Source organism: Spermophilus citellus, assembly GCF_964194105.1.
Source record: "Spermophilus citellus genome assembly, chromosome: 3".
NCBI lineage: Eukaryota > Metazoa > Chordata > Mammalia > Rodentia > Sciuridae > Spermophilus > Spermophilus citellus.
The window spans coordinates 166,021,999-166,037,728 of NC_138184.1; the positions used below are offsets into that span (position 1 = coordinate 166,021,999).

General features: G+C 35.9%; 1 protein-coding gene across 1 annotated transcript in view; it reads left to right on the forward strand.

Annotated features, from left to right (window-relative positions):
* Positions 1 to 845: 845 nt before the first annotated feature.
* SEMA3E (semaphorin 3E) overlaps positions 846 to 15,730 on the forward strand; it is a 256,690-nt gene continuing 241,805 nt past the window's right edge. Inside the window, exon 1 of the mRNA XM_081288174.1 lies at positions 846 to 1,555. Coding sequence (XP_081144300.1) covers positions 1,438 to 1,555 — 118 coding nt within the window. The 5' untranslated portion in view covers positions 846 to 1,437. The remainder of the gene's footprint in view (positions 1,556 to 15,730) is intronic.

Consider the following 15,730-nt stretch of genomic DNA (forward strand, 5'->3'; position numbering starts at 1 on the left):
AATCAAATATCTATTCCAGTTCATTGGTATCTTGAAATAATGCCATTCATTTCCATGCCAACCACTCCAGAGTGTTTGGTTTAGTTTTTCAGATTGATTGAAAGTAGATTGTAAAGTTGACCCATTGTGTTAAGCTTATTTACACAAACACAGTATCTTGAAAATAAACTGTGAAAGTGCACAGCAGTTGAATCCTAAGGTAGTTCCCATCCCAAATTTTGTAATAACTGCTTTCCAAGGGCAGACAATCTCAACTTTACCAGGTACTTTACTGAGGAGATCATTACTTCGATTTTTTTTCTTAAATTTAAGTAATATTTATGTTTTGCTTTAGAGAAAAGAATGAGCTTTTTGATTTGAAGAATTTCCCTGAGCAAATAATTTCATTCTGATGTATCTATGAAACAATTACAGATGATTTTCTTCCCCAGGCTCTTGAAACACTTTCCTCAAAAGAGTTAAAAAATAACATTTCTAAGATGAAAGCAATAAAAAAAAACTTAATCGTGAAAAAAGACTGTGGAAACAGTGAATAAATTGATTAGGTACTGGGTGGTTACAAATAGATTTCCTTTAGAATGAAGTTGTATTTATTCAAGGATTAATCTTTGCGACTGAATACTTAGGACCCTTCCTGAGGCCATATGATTGCCTCAGATATTCCTAAATAATCAGACTATTATATACGGTTCCCTCCACCCCACCCCCACTCCACGTTCACTACCCCCACCCCGCCCCGCCCCGCCAAACGCGGACTTGTCCGCAGACGCTGAGTAACGTGGGCCAGATATACATGGGAGGGAGATGGGAGCAGGGCACGTGGACCAGAAATACTTCCTAGAAACAGCAAGTAGCTGCTCAACCCTGCCTGAACTTTCCTGTAAACACTGTGCACTGACAGACGGCATCCCTGCTGGGTGGATCCCGCACCTCCTAGAGGGAATGGCACTTCTTGTTTTTAATTAGCCAGGGGAAACGTGAATTAAAACTATCTGTTTGGCAAGTCGGTGCAAGAGACTGACTCCTGGGAGGCTTCAGGGAGACGGAGGGAAGAGCTCCGCGGGGGCAGGTAGCGCGTGTGCTGGGTTTGTTTTCTGAATGAAAGGCTGGCCGGGGACTGAAAAGAATACAGCTTCTGCCTCAGTCCGCGGCGTAGTTACTGCAGACAGCTCCAGACAGGACATGGCTCTGAAGACGCCCTCCGCGGAATGCTCTCCTGCTCCAGGCTTTTAAACAACTGTCCTGGGGAGAGGAAGGTTTTACGTGTCCAAATACAGCTTGACAAATGGCACTTTGGAACTGGGCTTTCTGATGACAACACTGTTGTTCGATTTCTGACAAAGCTTCTCGCACGCTGCCCCTGGAGGGAAGTCCTAAGTAAAACTCAAACCCGCCTTAAAGTGAGGCTCTAGAGGACTTGCACCCTGAGACCGCAGCATGGCATCCGCCGGACGCGCTATCACCTTGCTCCTGTGGGCTCACCTACTCCTGGAGCTTTGGCCAGGGGGTCGCGCAGCGGATACCCCCTACCCCCGGTTACGTCTATCACATAAAGGTAGGTTACCTTTTCAGATCCTTTTGTTAAAAAAGAAAAAATGTAAAAGTATGTAGACATTTAACTCAGGTTCATGGTCTGCCAAGACCTTTAAAGTGCACCTGAAACATTTTATTGCAAAACTCACCTAAAAGTCTAAGTACCTGTAATCAACACCGTATACTTACCTCATCTGAAAATAGTGCAAAATCGCAGGTCAACTTACAGATTTATTTCTGTCTTGTAAATATTAAGTTCACTCACTAGTGGAAAGAACAGAAGAAGCTAGAAAACAGGTTGCAAAAGCCTCAAGAGGCTGAGTCCATCAAGTTAGCATCAGGTATTGAAATACCAATGCACGCATAATGGACTACTGGGAAAAGGCTTTAGAAATAGAGGTACAATTTGTTTTTTGTTGAGGATGACAGCAGTCCTCAGAAGAAAAATGACGCCCTGCCATGATAACAGAATCCTCACCATATATTTTAAATGACTAACAACCAATATAAATTACCTTTCTGGTTGACTTCGTTACTAAAATATGTGTATGTGTGCAAAACAAAAAATGGAGTTTACCTACAATCATTGTAAACTGACACATCAATTAAAGTATTAGAATTCACTAGCATCCATTCTTTCTTAATGCAAATTCACCTTGCTTTACTGAAGCTCTAACAGAGTGTTTATATATTTCATCCTGCAATTATGTCTTGTAAAGCAACATCATACTCATAAATAAATGATCAAAAGATAGGATTTGCCTAGGGCTCAGTAAAAGCCAGTCACGAATAGGTTTGGTGATTCCTCCTGTAAACAAACAAACAACAAATGAAACCCAGGCTCTGAGAGAGTGACTTTTGCTGACTTAAAAGAAATTTGGGATCAATTACCAGGAAAGACCTATGTATTATTATGAACCATTGAAGGAGATAATAGATACAATAATGGGATTGCATAAAAACCATTTATCACTTGTGTAAGCTTTTAAATTATCCCCAACAATGGAAAGAATAGAAACCCTGTATTTTCCAAATAAAGGTAAAATATTTACCAGAAGGTGGAACAAAAAGAAAGGCCTCAAATTTATGTAACATGAATGGTCTTTTTGTCTTTTTTATTGGGCAATGGTTAGGGTGATGGTGACTATAGAATTTTCTCATTATTATAATGGTTAAAACTATGGATATTTTCTTATTTTAAATAAATTTCCTATAACCTATAAATAATGTAAATTTAAGAAACAGTGACACTAAAAAGTATTTAAAATGTAATATCCAGCATTAACAAAATCTTTTGATTTGGAAAGATGTATCATGATATTTATTTCCAAGAAGTATGATCAAATATATCAAGACCTGAAAATTTGATGTGATGGGATATGGACAAATGAAGATGACAAAAAATAAGGGTAAAAGATTGATTGCTTTTCTTATGTAAACAAGTGAATAAGCTGCCAGTTTTGTCCAGCAACCATTCTGTTGTGCCTACTATTAACCTTTTATACCTCATTACAAAGGTACTTGGGTTTTGGGACCTAAATATTAATATATTTTCCAAGGTACCTCATTTGATATTTCATAGGAGAGCCTGTAATTTGACCATACCATATCAAAACTCTGACAAAAATAATGCATTATATTGTTACCAAGCTATTTTTTATGATGTCTCTCTTAAATAAATACATGTAATTGATTTTATGAGTTATATCATATAGTGTGGGAGTAGGACTGCTGCTACTATGTGGGTAGTAGACTGAAAACTCCCAAAAGATTTCCCTTTGGCTTTTCTTAACCTTAAGCTTTAATAGAACTCACTGAAAATGCACAATATTATACTTTTATAAAAGACTGTATAGAATTACCTACAAATAGAATGTTCTTACTTGTGCCATTTAGTTAGCACCCTCAGGTACGATATCATACTGGAGATGCAACCTGAAGCAGCAAATGCATGCAGAACCACAGGTGCCTCAGAGAAAAGAAAAACACATGCAGAGTATCAAGCATGAGTACTCAGTCTAGTACAATAAACAGTTCATTTACCTCTCTGCATTCTGGATTTAGTAGACATTTCAGAGGTATTAAAAAAAAACTAGGAATAGTCAATTTCAGATTAATCTTATGCTGTCTTGAATGATGTCAGTAATGGTGAATTTCTAGTAGTGAGTGAATTTAGATGATTGGAATTATAAACGAATGCATAGTCTTTCAACTTAAAATGCACAGAGTATAGGTGACATAGCACCTCTGCCATGTTCTCTGACCTCAGCAGGGTAATCCAGAAGCTCCCTAGAGGTGGTCTATTGGACTAACCCAATAGTTCTTTTCATAACCATGATTTGGCCATATGGGAGAAAAGCAATCACTTTTTCTTCTATCTTCCACTTTCAAGATGGCATTTGAGAACAAAAATGTCTCTTCTCAGAAGGAGAAAAAAGTTTAAGTGTCATATAAAATCTTGAGCTAATTTATATAAAAGGTGTTCAAAAATATGTCCAGAGAATTTCCCTTTTCCTTTCTCCTCCCTTCTCCTCTGCTTCTATAAATGACATGTTCTTAAATAGAGCTTGAGAGAAGGGTCAGTAAGAGTATAGAAGTGAAAAGGCAGAAATGGAAGAAGATAAAGTCTAAAGATAGTATGAGATATCCAGCATCTTTTATCCTATTTCCCACTGCCTTCCTCCTGCAACGGGATTATATTAAATTCTTTTCTCTTCTTGCTGGATATCCCAACTCTCCTTGGTATTAAGAAAATATGCTGGGGCTGGGGATGTGGCTCAAGCGGTAGCGCGCTCGCCTGGCATGCGTGCGGCCCGGGTTCCATCCTCAGCACCACATACCAACAAAGATGTTGTGTCCGCCGAGAACTAAAAAATAAGTATTAAAAATTCTCTCTCTCTAAAAAAAAAAAAAAAGAAAATATGCTAACTTAGGGGTGAAAGGCAAGATAATTACTCTTGTTCAGGTAATACATATATCTCTTAATGTATAAGAACACAATAAATTGAGTTAACCAATAAAATATAGCTATGATTAAAATGGCAAGATGCTGTCCTGCTCTGAAATGAATTGTATTCAAGCTTTGATTTGAGACTGACTATATCAGGGAAATTTTAAAAAGTTCATGAATAGTTATGCATTATAGGTAACTTTAAGCTAAAGAGGATAATACTCTTGTGATTCACACTAAGTTATAGTATTCTACTCCAAAAGTTTTCCTGAAAAATAGTTGTGATCCTCATGCTAGATCAAGGAAAGTGATTGAAAGAAAAGTCCTGGTTGGATTCAGACGCTTCCCTCCATTGATATCTGTTCTCTTTTTATCTTTCACTGTCCTGTATTAATGAAGTTTCAGGGAAGACAAAAATAACCTTCTTGATAAAGGAGTTCAAAGAAGAAAAAAATAAATGAGCAAAGACTTATGTCAAAGAAGAAATCCCAGTGTATGTGGAAAGCACTAATCAAGAGAGGATTCAATCAAGGAAATTCAATCATGGGGGTGTGGCAGATGGGGTAGGTGTTCAGTTTCCATAAGGAAGGATGCAATTGTAGGCACCAAAAAAAGGACTGCTTAAGAAGAAAATGTTCTGGGATGTTTGGTCAGGAGACAGTTAAATAAAAGCATCGTTGTGACAGAAGATCATTCCTTAAATATGATTACATTATAAATGAAAATTTAAGTATTGAATCCATATACATAAAATGATCAATAGAATGTTAATTAGTGTATTTGTATCTGGGTTCTATAACTATTTAAGTACAGACTTGTAGTAGTTCAGAGAACTCAGGATTTGAAGTCAGAGTTCTCTACTCTAGCTTTAGCTCTCCCACTTATAGTAATAATAATTACTATAAGTGCTTGTGCCTCAATTTCCTCAATTGAAAAACAGAGGTAGAATGATGTTTTCCCAATATATTTCACTGAGCTTTGAGAGGATCAAATGAAAGAATGTTTATCAATGTACTTTAAAACCAAATATATACTTATTAATATTTCCTGAAGACAAATATAAATTGAGAATATTGGAAGGAAACATATCCTAAGGAAAGTTGCCCTTGGAAATCACTTTTGAGTTCAGATTTCATTAAATGATAGCCTGATGCTAATAGAGGAGAAAGAAGTTGATCTTAAATAGCCTAAGAATGTATGTTTTTTTCCTGATTATAGTCATTCTGAATTCTGCCTTTCATACCTTCAGCCTGTAGTTATAACACCTTAGAAGATCATTACATAATCTCTGCACTTTACAATAATCACAGGCCATAAGTTTTGCTATTAAAGTATAGATATGTCCCTAGAGTAGAGGAAGAGAGTCGGTGAAAGGAGAGAAGGGCATAGTAGATTGGAATGGAGAAAACTATGTTATATGCCTTTTTGAATATGTCAGAATTATATGTAACTATAATGCTCTAAAATTGTTTATATATATACATATATATATGTATATATATGTACATATATATTCTTTTACTACACAAAGCCACTCTATATCACACATTTTTTTAGAATTCTCTCATTTATAAGAATATAATTGTATAATAGAATTCTCTCATTTATAAGAATATAATTGTATAATTGACACAGGATCCTAAAAGAGAACAATGATAAATAAAAGTTTTGAATGACCATCCTGGAGGCTGTGGTATTTACTTTCTATCCAGAGCAAATAAAAAATGATTCAGTGACCGAGCCAGTTTTACTTGAACCAGCTCATAGTTTTGGTTCCTCAACCAATAACTAGGTGTTATCAATAGTGATATTAGTCACACATTCCTGGGTGTTAATAAATAAAAACTGGTCATAAGGTATGATTCATAAATATAAGCATTAAACAGGACCCAGGAGTAAACATTAACCTACATAATCAAAACTCCATCAGGGAGTATCAGTTGAGAATTAAGTGGTAGATGTATTAAGAAACAGTTTATATTAAAGAAAAATAATAGATAAGTTGTAGATAATCGCAACATATTTTGTTGAGTTTGGCGTAAACAAAAGATGCTTTCTGTAGAGGAGGTCTATGCAAGAATGTTAGTGTTATTCTTAATATTTTTTTATTTGCTACAAATATTGCCCATGCATCACATCAGTGCATCTAAATATACAAAAGTCTCTGAATGGTTCTATGAATTTTCATTTCTTATCTGTATGTGTCATATTACAGAAGGAAGACAGTTATCCTTCAGTACAAAAATAGGATGAGGGGAGATGAAGTTTAGGAAAAACAGTAAATTGAATTTATAAATGAACTGTACCAAATTTAGATTGAAGCATAATTTATATGTGCACAACTATTTTTAAAAATTTTGTGAGGGTAGTGTTCTATATATTAAATATAACCATTACCTGCTCTTAATCTGATTAATAAATATATGTACTAGTTATACTTTTATAATGAAACATAGTTTCAAAAATATGTTATTTTGCTTTCCATGTCAGATTTGTCATTCTGCCTGAGAGTAGAAGAGGGCTTTTTTTTTCCCTTCTTGGGGGGAGATCACATCAAAGCTCTATGACCTCAGTTCTGTCATCACATCCTGAAACACCAAACCATCAAATTGGTTGTTATGGATAGAAATTGTTAACGATCTATTGAGTCAGTTTTATTTCATCAACTGTATCTACAGGAGTCAACACTGGGATTTCTTGGTAGGAGAATAGGCAAAGATTTACTCCTTTATCTTTAGCTCTTCTGTGGTTTAGCAGAGGAATTTAGTCCACAGGAATCTAGAAATGGCACTTTGCATGCATGCATGCCCCTTAATACATGGCAACCGCAGTGTTAAAGTGATCTTGTAAGTTCAGTCTCAGAGTTGAAAATGGAACAAAACTGAAATTATGCTTATTTTCCAAAGTGTGCATGCTGAATATTTAGATTATTTTCTTAGTTTTAATAGACAGGGCCACAATGCTGTTCGTAGTTTTCAGCATGACATCTGACACTATGCAATACTCTAAATTATACAAAGGATGATGGTTGGTTATTTTTATAATAATTTTTCACAGTATAGTTTTAAATAACATTTGAAGCATAAGAGGAACTATTGATATCATTAGTTTTTCCTTGGACTAAAGCAAGCATTATTCTCTATACTCATTGTAAGGCTGACAGTGACAAGACTGGATATTTTATAGCCAGGATATTCTCGACTTGGAGTGGAAAATATCTGTCAATACCACATTTAAACCGAGTGTTAGAGAAAATCTCTGATATTGTAAGAACATTTTCTGTCTAAGAATGTGATCATTTTAAGAATAGATATCTCTGGAATTGATAACTTGCCTTCACAAGGCCCCGTTGTGGCCAAAGCAGGGTATTACTCAAGACTTTTCAGCCTGAGTTCGAATGCTTGGTTCATATTTCCACCTATTACCAGAACCCCCTTCTCATGGTAATCTTACCTCCATAGAGAGATGGGGGAAAAAAGGAAAGAAAAATCTATTGACTTGCCTAATTTTAGATACTTAGAAATTATTTCTACTTCTCTGCCTTATAACTAAATTCTCAGCCATCACTGCTTTCTGCTCAAGGACTTGGCTCATGGACTTAGAACAGTAAACAAGAAAGTAGTTTAACTCAGTTATTACCAGACACTTTCACATCCTCATTTGGTTGACCTGAAAACCCTAGACTTTGAAGAGGCATATACACTTTGAATCTGGATTCTGGCTATATGGCTTGAGTAAGTTACTTAGGTTTTTTTTAAGCATGAATTTTTCTCATCTCTAAAACAGTGTATGTAACATATAATTTGCAGAACTTTGAAAACATTACAAAAGATAGTGGGAATTATTGTGTCAGAATATTTAACCCTTAGGAAGCTTTTCATAAATTACTCAATGAATCAGAGGAGATTCAGAGAAATAATTAGTCTATGCTGGTTTTCTTTTTTTATTCTAAAAGTAATAATCATGAACTAATTATTAACTTATGATTTAAAAAGAGGGGTGATCTTAATTGTCATTGATTTTTACTTGAAAGATTTTTCTCAGGAGAGCCAACTCTGATTGGAGTATATAACTAGAAGAAATAGAGACATTGGGATCTCTCACATTTGTTATTTTCTGAAGAATTGTTTTGTTAATAATTTAAGGAAAGTTGGAACTTTATCTGCTGGCTCCTTGGAGACAACAGACCAAATCTGGAAAATAAACCATTACTAACAAAGGTAATTGTGGACCCAGCATTGTAAAGGACAATAGCACTACAAAGACCAGACCACACTGACCAGAGCTATCAGCTCAGCATGTGTTGTTTGCTTTGAAAGTGAAAGAGAGTCTTCTGTTCTGCCTTCCCCAGGACAAAAAAAAAAAAAAAAAAAAAATATAGGGCAGGGCCTGGTTCCTGACACTTAGTAGGTATTCACTAAATGCTCATTGGGTGGGTGCATGAATAAAGCAGAGTGATTTAGAGCTGTGCTTTTCAAAGGCCAGTTTGATGGGGGCTGGGGTAAGAAGAGTACCAAGGGAAATGAAGAACCCTGAGCAACTATTTATGACTCCTTTAGCCAAATATGCATTAGGAGAAGGGCTGGGTATTTCCCTGGCTTTTCACCTTCTTTCCCCTCAGTGCTACAGTTAGTGAAATAGAAGGGCCCTCAGAAGTCCTCCGGACATATCGTTTCTCTCATCTGTACCCAGTCTTCTTCCTCTTTGAAGTCTACTGTCCATGCACTTGTCATTTTTGGGTTATCACCACCTCTCCTTTTTTTTTTATTGGTTGTTCAAAACATTACATAGTTCTTGATATATCATACTTCACACTTTGATTCAAGTGGGTTATGAACTCCCATTTTTACCCGGTATACAGATTGCAGAGTCACATCAGTTACACTTCCACTGATTTACATATTGACATACTCATGTCTGTTGTATTCTGCTGCCTTTCCTATCCTCTACTATCCCCCCTCCCCTCCCCTCCCCTCCCCTCTTCTCTCTCTACCCCCTCTACTGTAATTCATTTCTCCCCCTTGTATTATTTTTCCCTTTCCCCTCACTTCCTCTTGTATGTAATTTTGTATAACCCTAAGGGTCTCCTTCCATTTCCAAGCAATTTCCCTTCTCTCTCCCTGTCCCTCCCACCTCTCATCCCTGTTTAATGTTAGTCATCTTCTCATGCTCTTCTTCCCTACTCTGTTCTTAGTTACTCTCCTTATATCAAAGAAGACATTTGGCATTTGTTTTTTAGGGATTGGCTAGCTTCACTTAGCATAATCTGCTCTAATGCCATCCATTTCCCTCCAAATTCTATAATTTTGTCATTTTTTAATGCAGAGTAATACTCCATTGTGTATAAATGCCACATTTTTTTTATCCATTCGTCTATTGAAGGGCATCTAGGTTGCTTCCACAGTCTTGCTATTGTGAATTGTGCTGCTATGAACATCGATGTAGCAGTATCCCTGTAGCATGCTGTTTTTAGGTCTTTAGGGAATAGACCGAGAAGGGGAATAGCTGGGTCAAATGGTGGTTCCATTCCCAGCTTTCCAAGAAATCTCCATACTGCTTTCCAAATTGGTTGCACCAATTTGCAGTCCCACCAACAATGTACAAGTGTACCCTTTTCCCCACATCCTCGCCAGCACTTGTTGTTGTTTGACTTCATAATGGCTGCCAATCTTACTGGAGTGAGATGATATCTTAGGGTGGTTTTGATTTGCATTTCTCTGACTGCTAGCAATGGTGAGCATTTTTTCATGTACTTGTTGATTGATTGTATGTCCTCCTCTGAGAAGTGTCTGTTTAGGTCCTTGGCCCATTTGTTGATTGGGTTATTTGTTATCTTATTGTCTAATTTTTTGAGTTCTTTATATACTCTGGATATTAGGGCTCTATCTGAAGTGTGAGGAGTAAAGATTTGTTCCCATGATGTAGGCTCCCTATTTACCTCTCTTATTGTTTCTTTTGCTGAGAAAAAACTTTTTAGTTTGAGCAAGTCCCATTTGTTGATTCTAGATATTAATTCTTGTGCTATGGGTGTCCTATTGAGGAATTTGGAGCCCGACCCCACAGTATGTAGGTCGTAGCCAACTTTTTCTTCTATCAGATGCCTTGTCTCTGGTTTGATATCAAGATCCTTGATCCATTTTGAGTTAACTTTTGTGCATGGCGAGAGAAAGGGATTCAGTTTCATTTTGTTGCATATTGATTTCCAGTTTTCCCAGCACAATTTGTTGAAGATGCTATCCTTCCTCCATTGCATGCTTTTAGGCCCTTTATCAAATATAAGAAAGTTGTAGTTTTGTGGGTTGGTTTCTGTGTCCTCTATTCTGTACCATTGGTCCACCCGCCTGTTTTGGTACCAATACCATGCTGTTTTTGTTACTATTGCTCTGTAGTATAGTTTGAAGTCTGGTATCACTATACCACCTGATTCACACTTCCTGCTTAGCATTGTTTTTGCTATTCTGGGTCTTTTATTTTTCCATATGAATTTCATGATTGCTTTCTCTATTTCTACAAGAAATGCCATTGGGATTTTGATTGGCATTGCATTAAACCTATAGAGAACTTTTGGTAATATCTCCATTTTGATGATGTTAGTTCTGCCTATCCATGAACAGGGTATATTTTTCCATCTTCTAAGATCTTCTTCAATTTCTCTCTTTAGGGTTCTGTAGTTTTCATTGTATAAGTCTTTTACCTCTTTTGTTAGGTTGATTCCCAAGTATTCTATTATTTTTGAGGATATTGTGAATGGAGTGGTTGTCCTCATTTCCATTTCAGAGGGTTTGTCGCTGATATACAGTAATGCCTTTGATTTATGCGTGTTGATTTTATATCCTGCCACTTTGCTGAATTCATTTATTAGCTCTAATAGTTTCTTTGTAGACCCTTTTGGGTCTGCTAGGTATAGAATCATGTCATCTGCAAATAGTGATAATTTAAGTTCTTCTTTTCCTATTTTTATGCCTTTAATTTCTTTTGTCTGTCTAATTGCTCTGGCCAGTGTTTCGAGAACTATGTTGAACAGAAGTGGTGAGAGAGGGCATCCCTGTCTTGTTCCAGATTTTAGAGGGAATGCCTTCAATTTTTCTCCATTCAGAATGATGCTAGCCTGGGGCTTAGCGTAGATTGCTTTTACAATGTTGAGGTATGTTCCTGTTATCCCTATTTTTTCGAGAGTTTTGAACAAAAAGGGATGCTGTACTTTGTCGAATGCTTTTTTCCGCATCTATCGAGATGATCATATGGTTCTTATTTTTAAGTCTATTGATGTGGTGGATAACATTTATTGATTTCCGTATAATGAACCAGCCTTGCATCCCAGGGATTAATCCTACTTGATCATGGTGTACAATTTTTTTGATATGATTTTGTATCCGATTCGCCAGAATTTTATTGAGGATTTTTGCGTCTAGGTTCATTAGAGATATTGGTCTGTAGTTTTCTTTCTTTGAAGTGTCTTTGTCTGGTTTAGGAATCAGGGTGATGTTGGCCTCGTAGAATGAATTTGGAAGTTCTCCCTCTTTTTCTATTTCCTGAAATAGCTTGAAAAGTATTGGTATTAGTTCCTCTTTAAAGGTTTTGTAAAACTCTGCTGTATACCCATCAGGTCCTGGGCTTTTCTTAGTTGGTAATCTTTTGATGGTTTCTTCTTTTTCCTCAATTGATATTGGTCTGTTTAGGTTGTCTATATCCTCCTGTCTCAATCTGGGCAGATCATATGACTTAAGAAATTTATCGATGCCTTCACTATCTTCTATTTTATTGGAGTATAAGGATTCAAAATAATTTCTGATTATCTTCTGTATTTCTGAAGTGTCTGTTGTGATATTGCCTTTTTCATCCTGTATGCTAGTAATTTGAGTTCTCTCTCTTCTTCTCTTCGTTAGCATGGCTAAGGGTCTGTCGATCTTATTTATTTTTTCAAAGAACCAACTTTTAGTTTTATCTATTTTTTTCAATTGTTTCTTTTGTTTCGATTTCATTAATTTCAGCTCTGATTTTAATTATTTCTTGCCTTCTACTTCTTTTGCTGTTATTTTGCTCTTCTTTTTCTAGGATTTTGAGATGAAGTATGAGATCATTTATTTGTTGGTTTTTCCTTTTTTTAAGGAATGAACTCCATGCAATGAATTTTCCTCTTAGAACTGCTTTCAATGTGTCCCATAGATTCCGATATGTTGTGTCTGTGTTTTCATTTATCTCTAAGAATTTTTTAATTTCCTCCTTAATGTCTTCTATAACCCATTGATCATTCAGTAACCTATTGTTCATTCTCCAAGTGATGCATGATTTTTCCTTCCTTCTTTTATCGTTGCTTTTCAGTTTCATTCCATTATGGTCAGATAAGATGCATGGTATTATCTCTACTCCTTTATATTGTCTAAGAGTTGCCCTGTGACATAATATATGATCTATTTTTGAGAAGGATCCATGTGCTGCTGAGAAAAAAGTGTAACTGCTTGATGTTGGGTGGTATATTCTATATATGTCAATTAAGTCTAGGTTGTTAATTGTGTTATTGAGTTCTATAGTTTCCTTATTCAACTTTTGTTTGGAAGATCTGTCCAGTGACCACCTCTCCTTCTTGCTTTCTCTTCTCTCTTCATTCTTTGACTGCTATGTGGTGTGGTTGGCACCACTTCTCTTGTTCTTTCCTCCCCCCCCACTTCTTTTATAGAGAGATGCTTTTTATTTTTTCCCCACTTTAAGCCCAAAGTGGAAAGTAGATATTTGTAGTAAATTTTATATATATATATATATATATATTTTTTTTTTTTTTCCATTGGGCCTCAGTTTGCCTTCAATATTTGTTACATTTTTGTTGTCTAATTTGATGACTAGAAGACATTTTTAAATTGAAAAAAAAGGTTACACTCATTAGGCATTCAAAATTTGTTGAAATCTGTGACTTAGGAGGTAATGAAATATCAAATGGAGAGCTTAATAGCTACCTGGACATTATGTCGTTTCTCTCTAGCCCAATTTTTCTGGTGGGAAGCCAATGCTCACAGGCACAATGGGAGTGTGGTAATGGGGAGAAGAAGGGTTAGGGTGCTGAAAAAGGAGAAAGCCAAACCTACCAGCCAAAGTACTCTGTAGCTAAACATTAGTTACTTGTTAGTTGGAATATTATTGATGTAAACTTGTCTATTTTTATGCAATTGTAATTTGTTTTCTATTTTGAGCTTTATCTTAGGAAGACCAGAATGAAAATGGGCTTTTATTTACAGGATAGAAGAGGGATAACAGCATCCCAAAGTCTCAGTGGTAATTCCACATAGCAGACAAACTCCAGGACCAGAAGAGAACAGCAGCAAAGAAATAGGAATAAAAGGGATAGGAAGTAGAGGTCAGCTGGGGACACTGACTCTTTTACTCTTGACAGTTTCCTCCTAGGAAGTGATGGGAATGGAGGAAAGCTTTAAATTCTGAGTTCAAGATACACTGTGGGTGGAAGGCCAAATAGCAATGTGTTCATGGCATTACATAGAGCTATTTACTGTTCCTGATTGCTCTTTTCCTGAGTCGAAAAGTTTATTATGGACCATGTGACATCTCAGGTTCTTTCCAATTCTGGAAATGTAAGACTCCTTTCTTCTCCTTACAGACCTCCCTGTATTTCTGTTTTTTCCAAAGTACTTTCAAAATTTTATTAGGAAACAGCATGTTGTAGTAGAAATAGACTCATAATCTTAAAGTCCTGGGTTTGGATCTATAGTGTATCTTATTTGATGCTGTATATCTTGCTAAATCATATCTGAAACTTATTTCTTCACAACTATAGAGACCAAATAAAACTATCCCATGTGATTATTGCAGAAAAAGTTTAAAATGCATCACAAAACAAATATATGATGTTGTTTTATTATATTTTATAATATTCATTCATGAATGTAATTGTCTTTCAGTACTTTTTAGGCTCCTTGTGGTCAAGGAGTAGTTTTTAATAAGAACTTCATGGGCAGAATAAAATTCTTATTCGACTCAATTCTAAAACCAGTAGATACTGGATGAGTGTTTGTTATTTACTGTATTTTAAATACAAAAATAATTGCTTTTAGTTTGTTTCCACGTTATGGTTAGAAGAATGAAATTATAAAGGCTAACTTTATTTTTATTAGTGGTAGACCTAATGCTAAATGCTTGACTTGAAGAGGTAGACCTACTGCTAAATACTTGATTTGAAGTAAGGCTTTGTTGAATGTCCTTGCAGAAGAGATAATGTTACTATGATTTTCTTCTGCTCCTCTCTCAAGCTATGGCAGATAGCAGATAGAAACTGGTGTTAAACCAGTGCTACACAGTTAAACCAGTCCAGGCCTGTGGACTGGTGACATCTGTATCCTCTGGAAGCTCTGTGAGATCAATAATACTGGGCTTCAGTAATCTCCATTTTACAAAGCCTCTAAGGGATTATTAATGAACACTCAAGTATGAGAAGCAGGGCCAAGTGGGCAAGAAGATGCTACAAAGGAACCTCTCATGCATGTTTCCTTTTCCTTTTTTTCCCCCTGAGGTCCATCACCTAGGTAAGGGTGTCATCTGTTTACATGTCCAAATGATAGCTTTGGTCTTGATAAATACACTTACATTTATACGTGTCTAACTGTAATACCAGTCTGTACTTATTTTCAAAAATTAAACATGATGTGTATGTCATTATAGATCACAATTTAGCATTTAAGTTCTGCATGTTTTTAAAGATTATGATGATATAAACTGTGGTGCCGTCACGCTATATTGAATTCAGATAAGAAAACATCTAATAATGGTCAATTGTGGACAAGTGTTTTGTAAGATTCAGAAACTTATCTCTCAGTGGTAAATTTTCCTGGACTAATGACATTAGGATGCCACTTGCTGCTCCATGCCTTTACTGTACATCCTGACCTCCCCCATCAGGGATTTAGGAGCCTCTATGTCTTTTTAGAAAAGATGTGTTCATTCAGTCATTCTCTAGTCCCAGGAATATTTGGTGAGCTTTTTCAATGCTTTAATTGAGTCAAATTTTAAGAATAAAAACACAGTTTTGTAAATGTAATATGACATCCTTAATGGGATCCTGGGATAATAAAGGGTCATTAAGTAAAACTAAGGAAATCTTAGTAAAGTATGGATTTTAGTTAATAATAATGTGTTAATATTGGTGTATTAACTGTGATAAAGTTACCACATAAGCTGTTGGAAATAGTGGAAACTGAATAGGAGAACTCTCTGGATTAACTTTATAATTATTCATTGAATCTA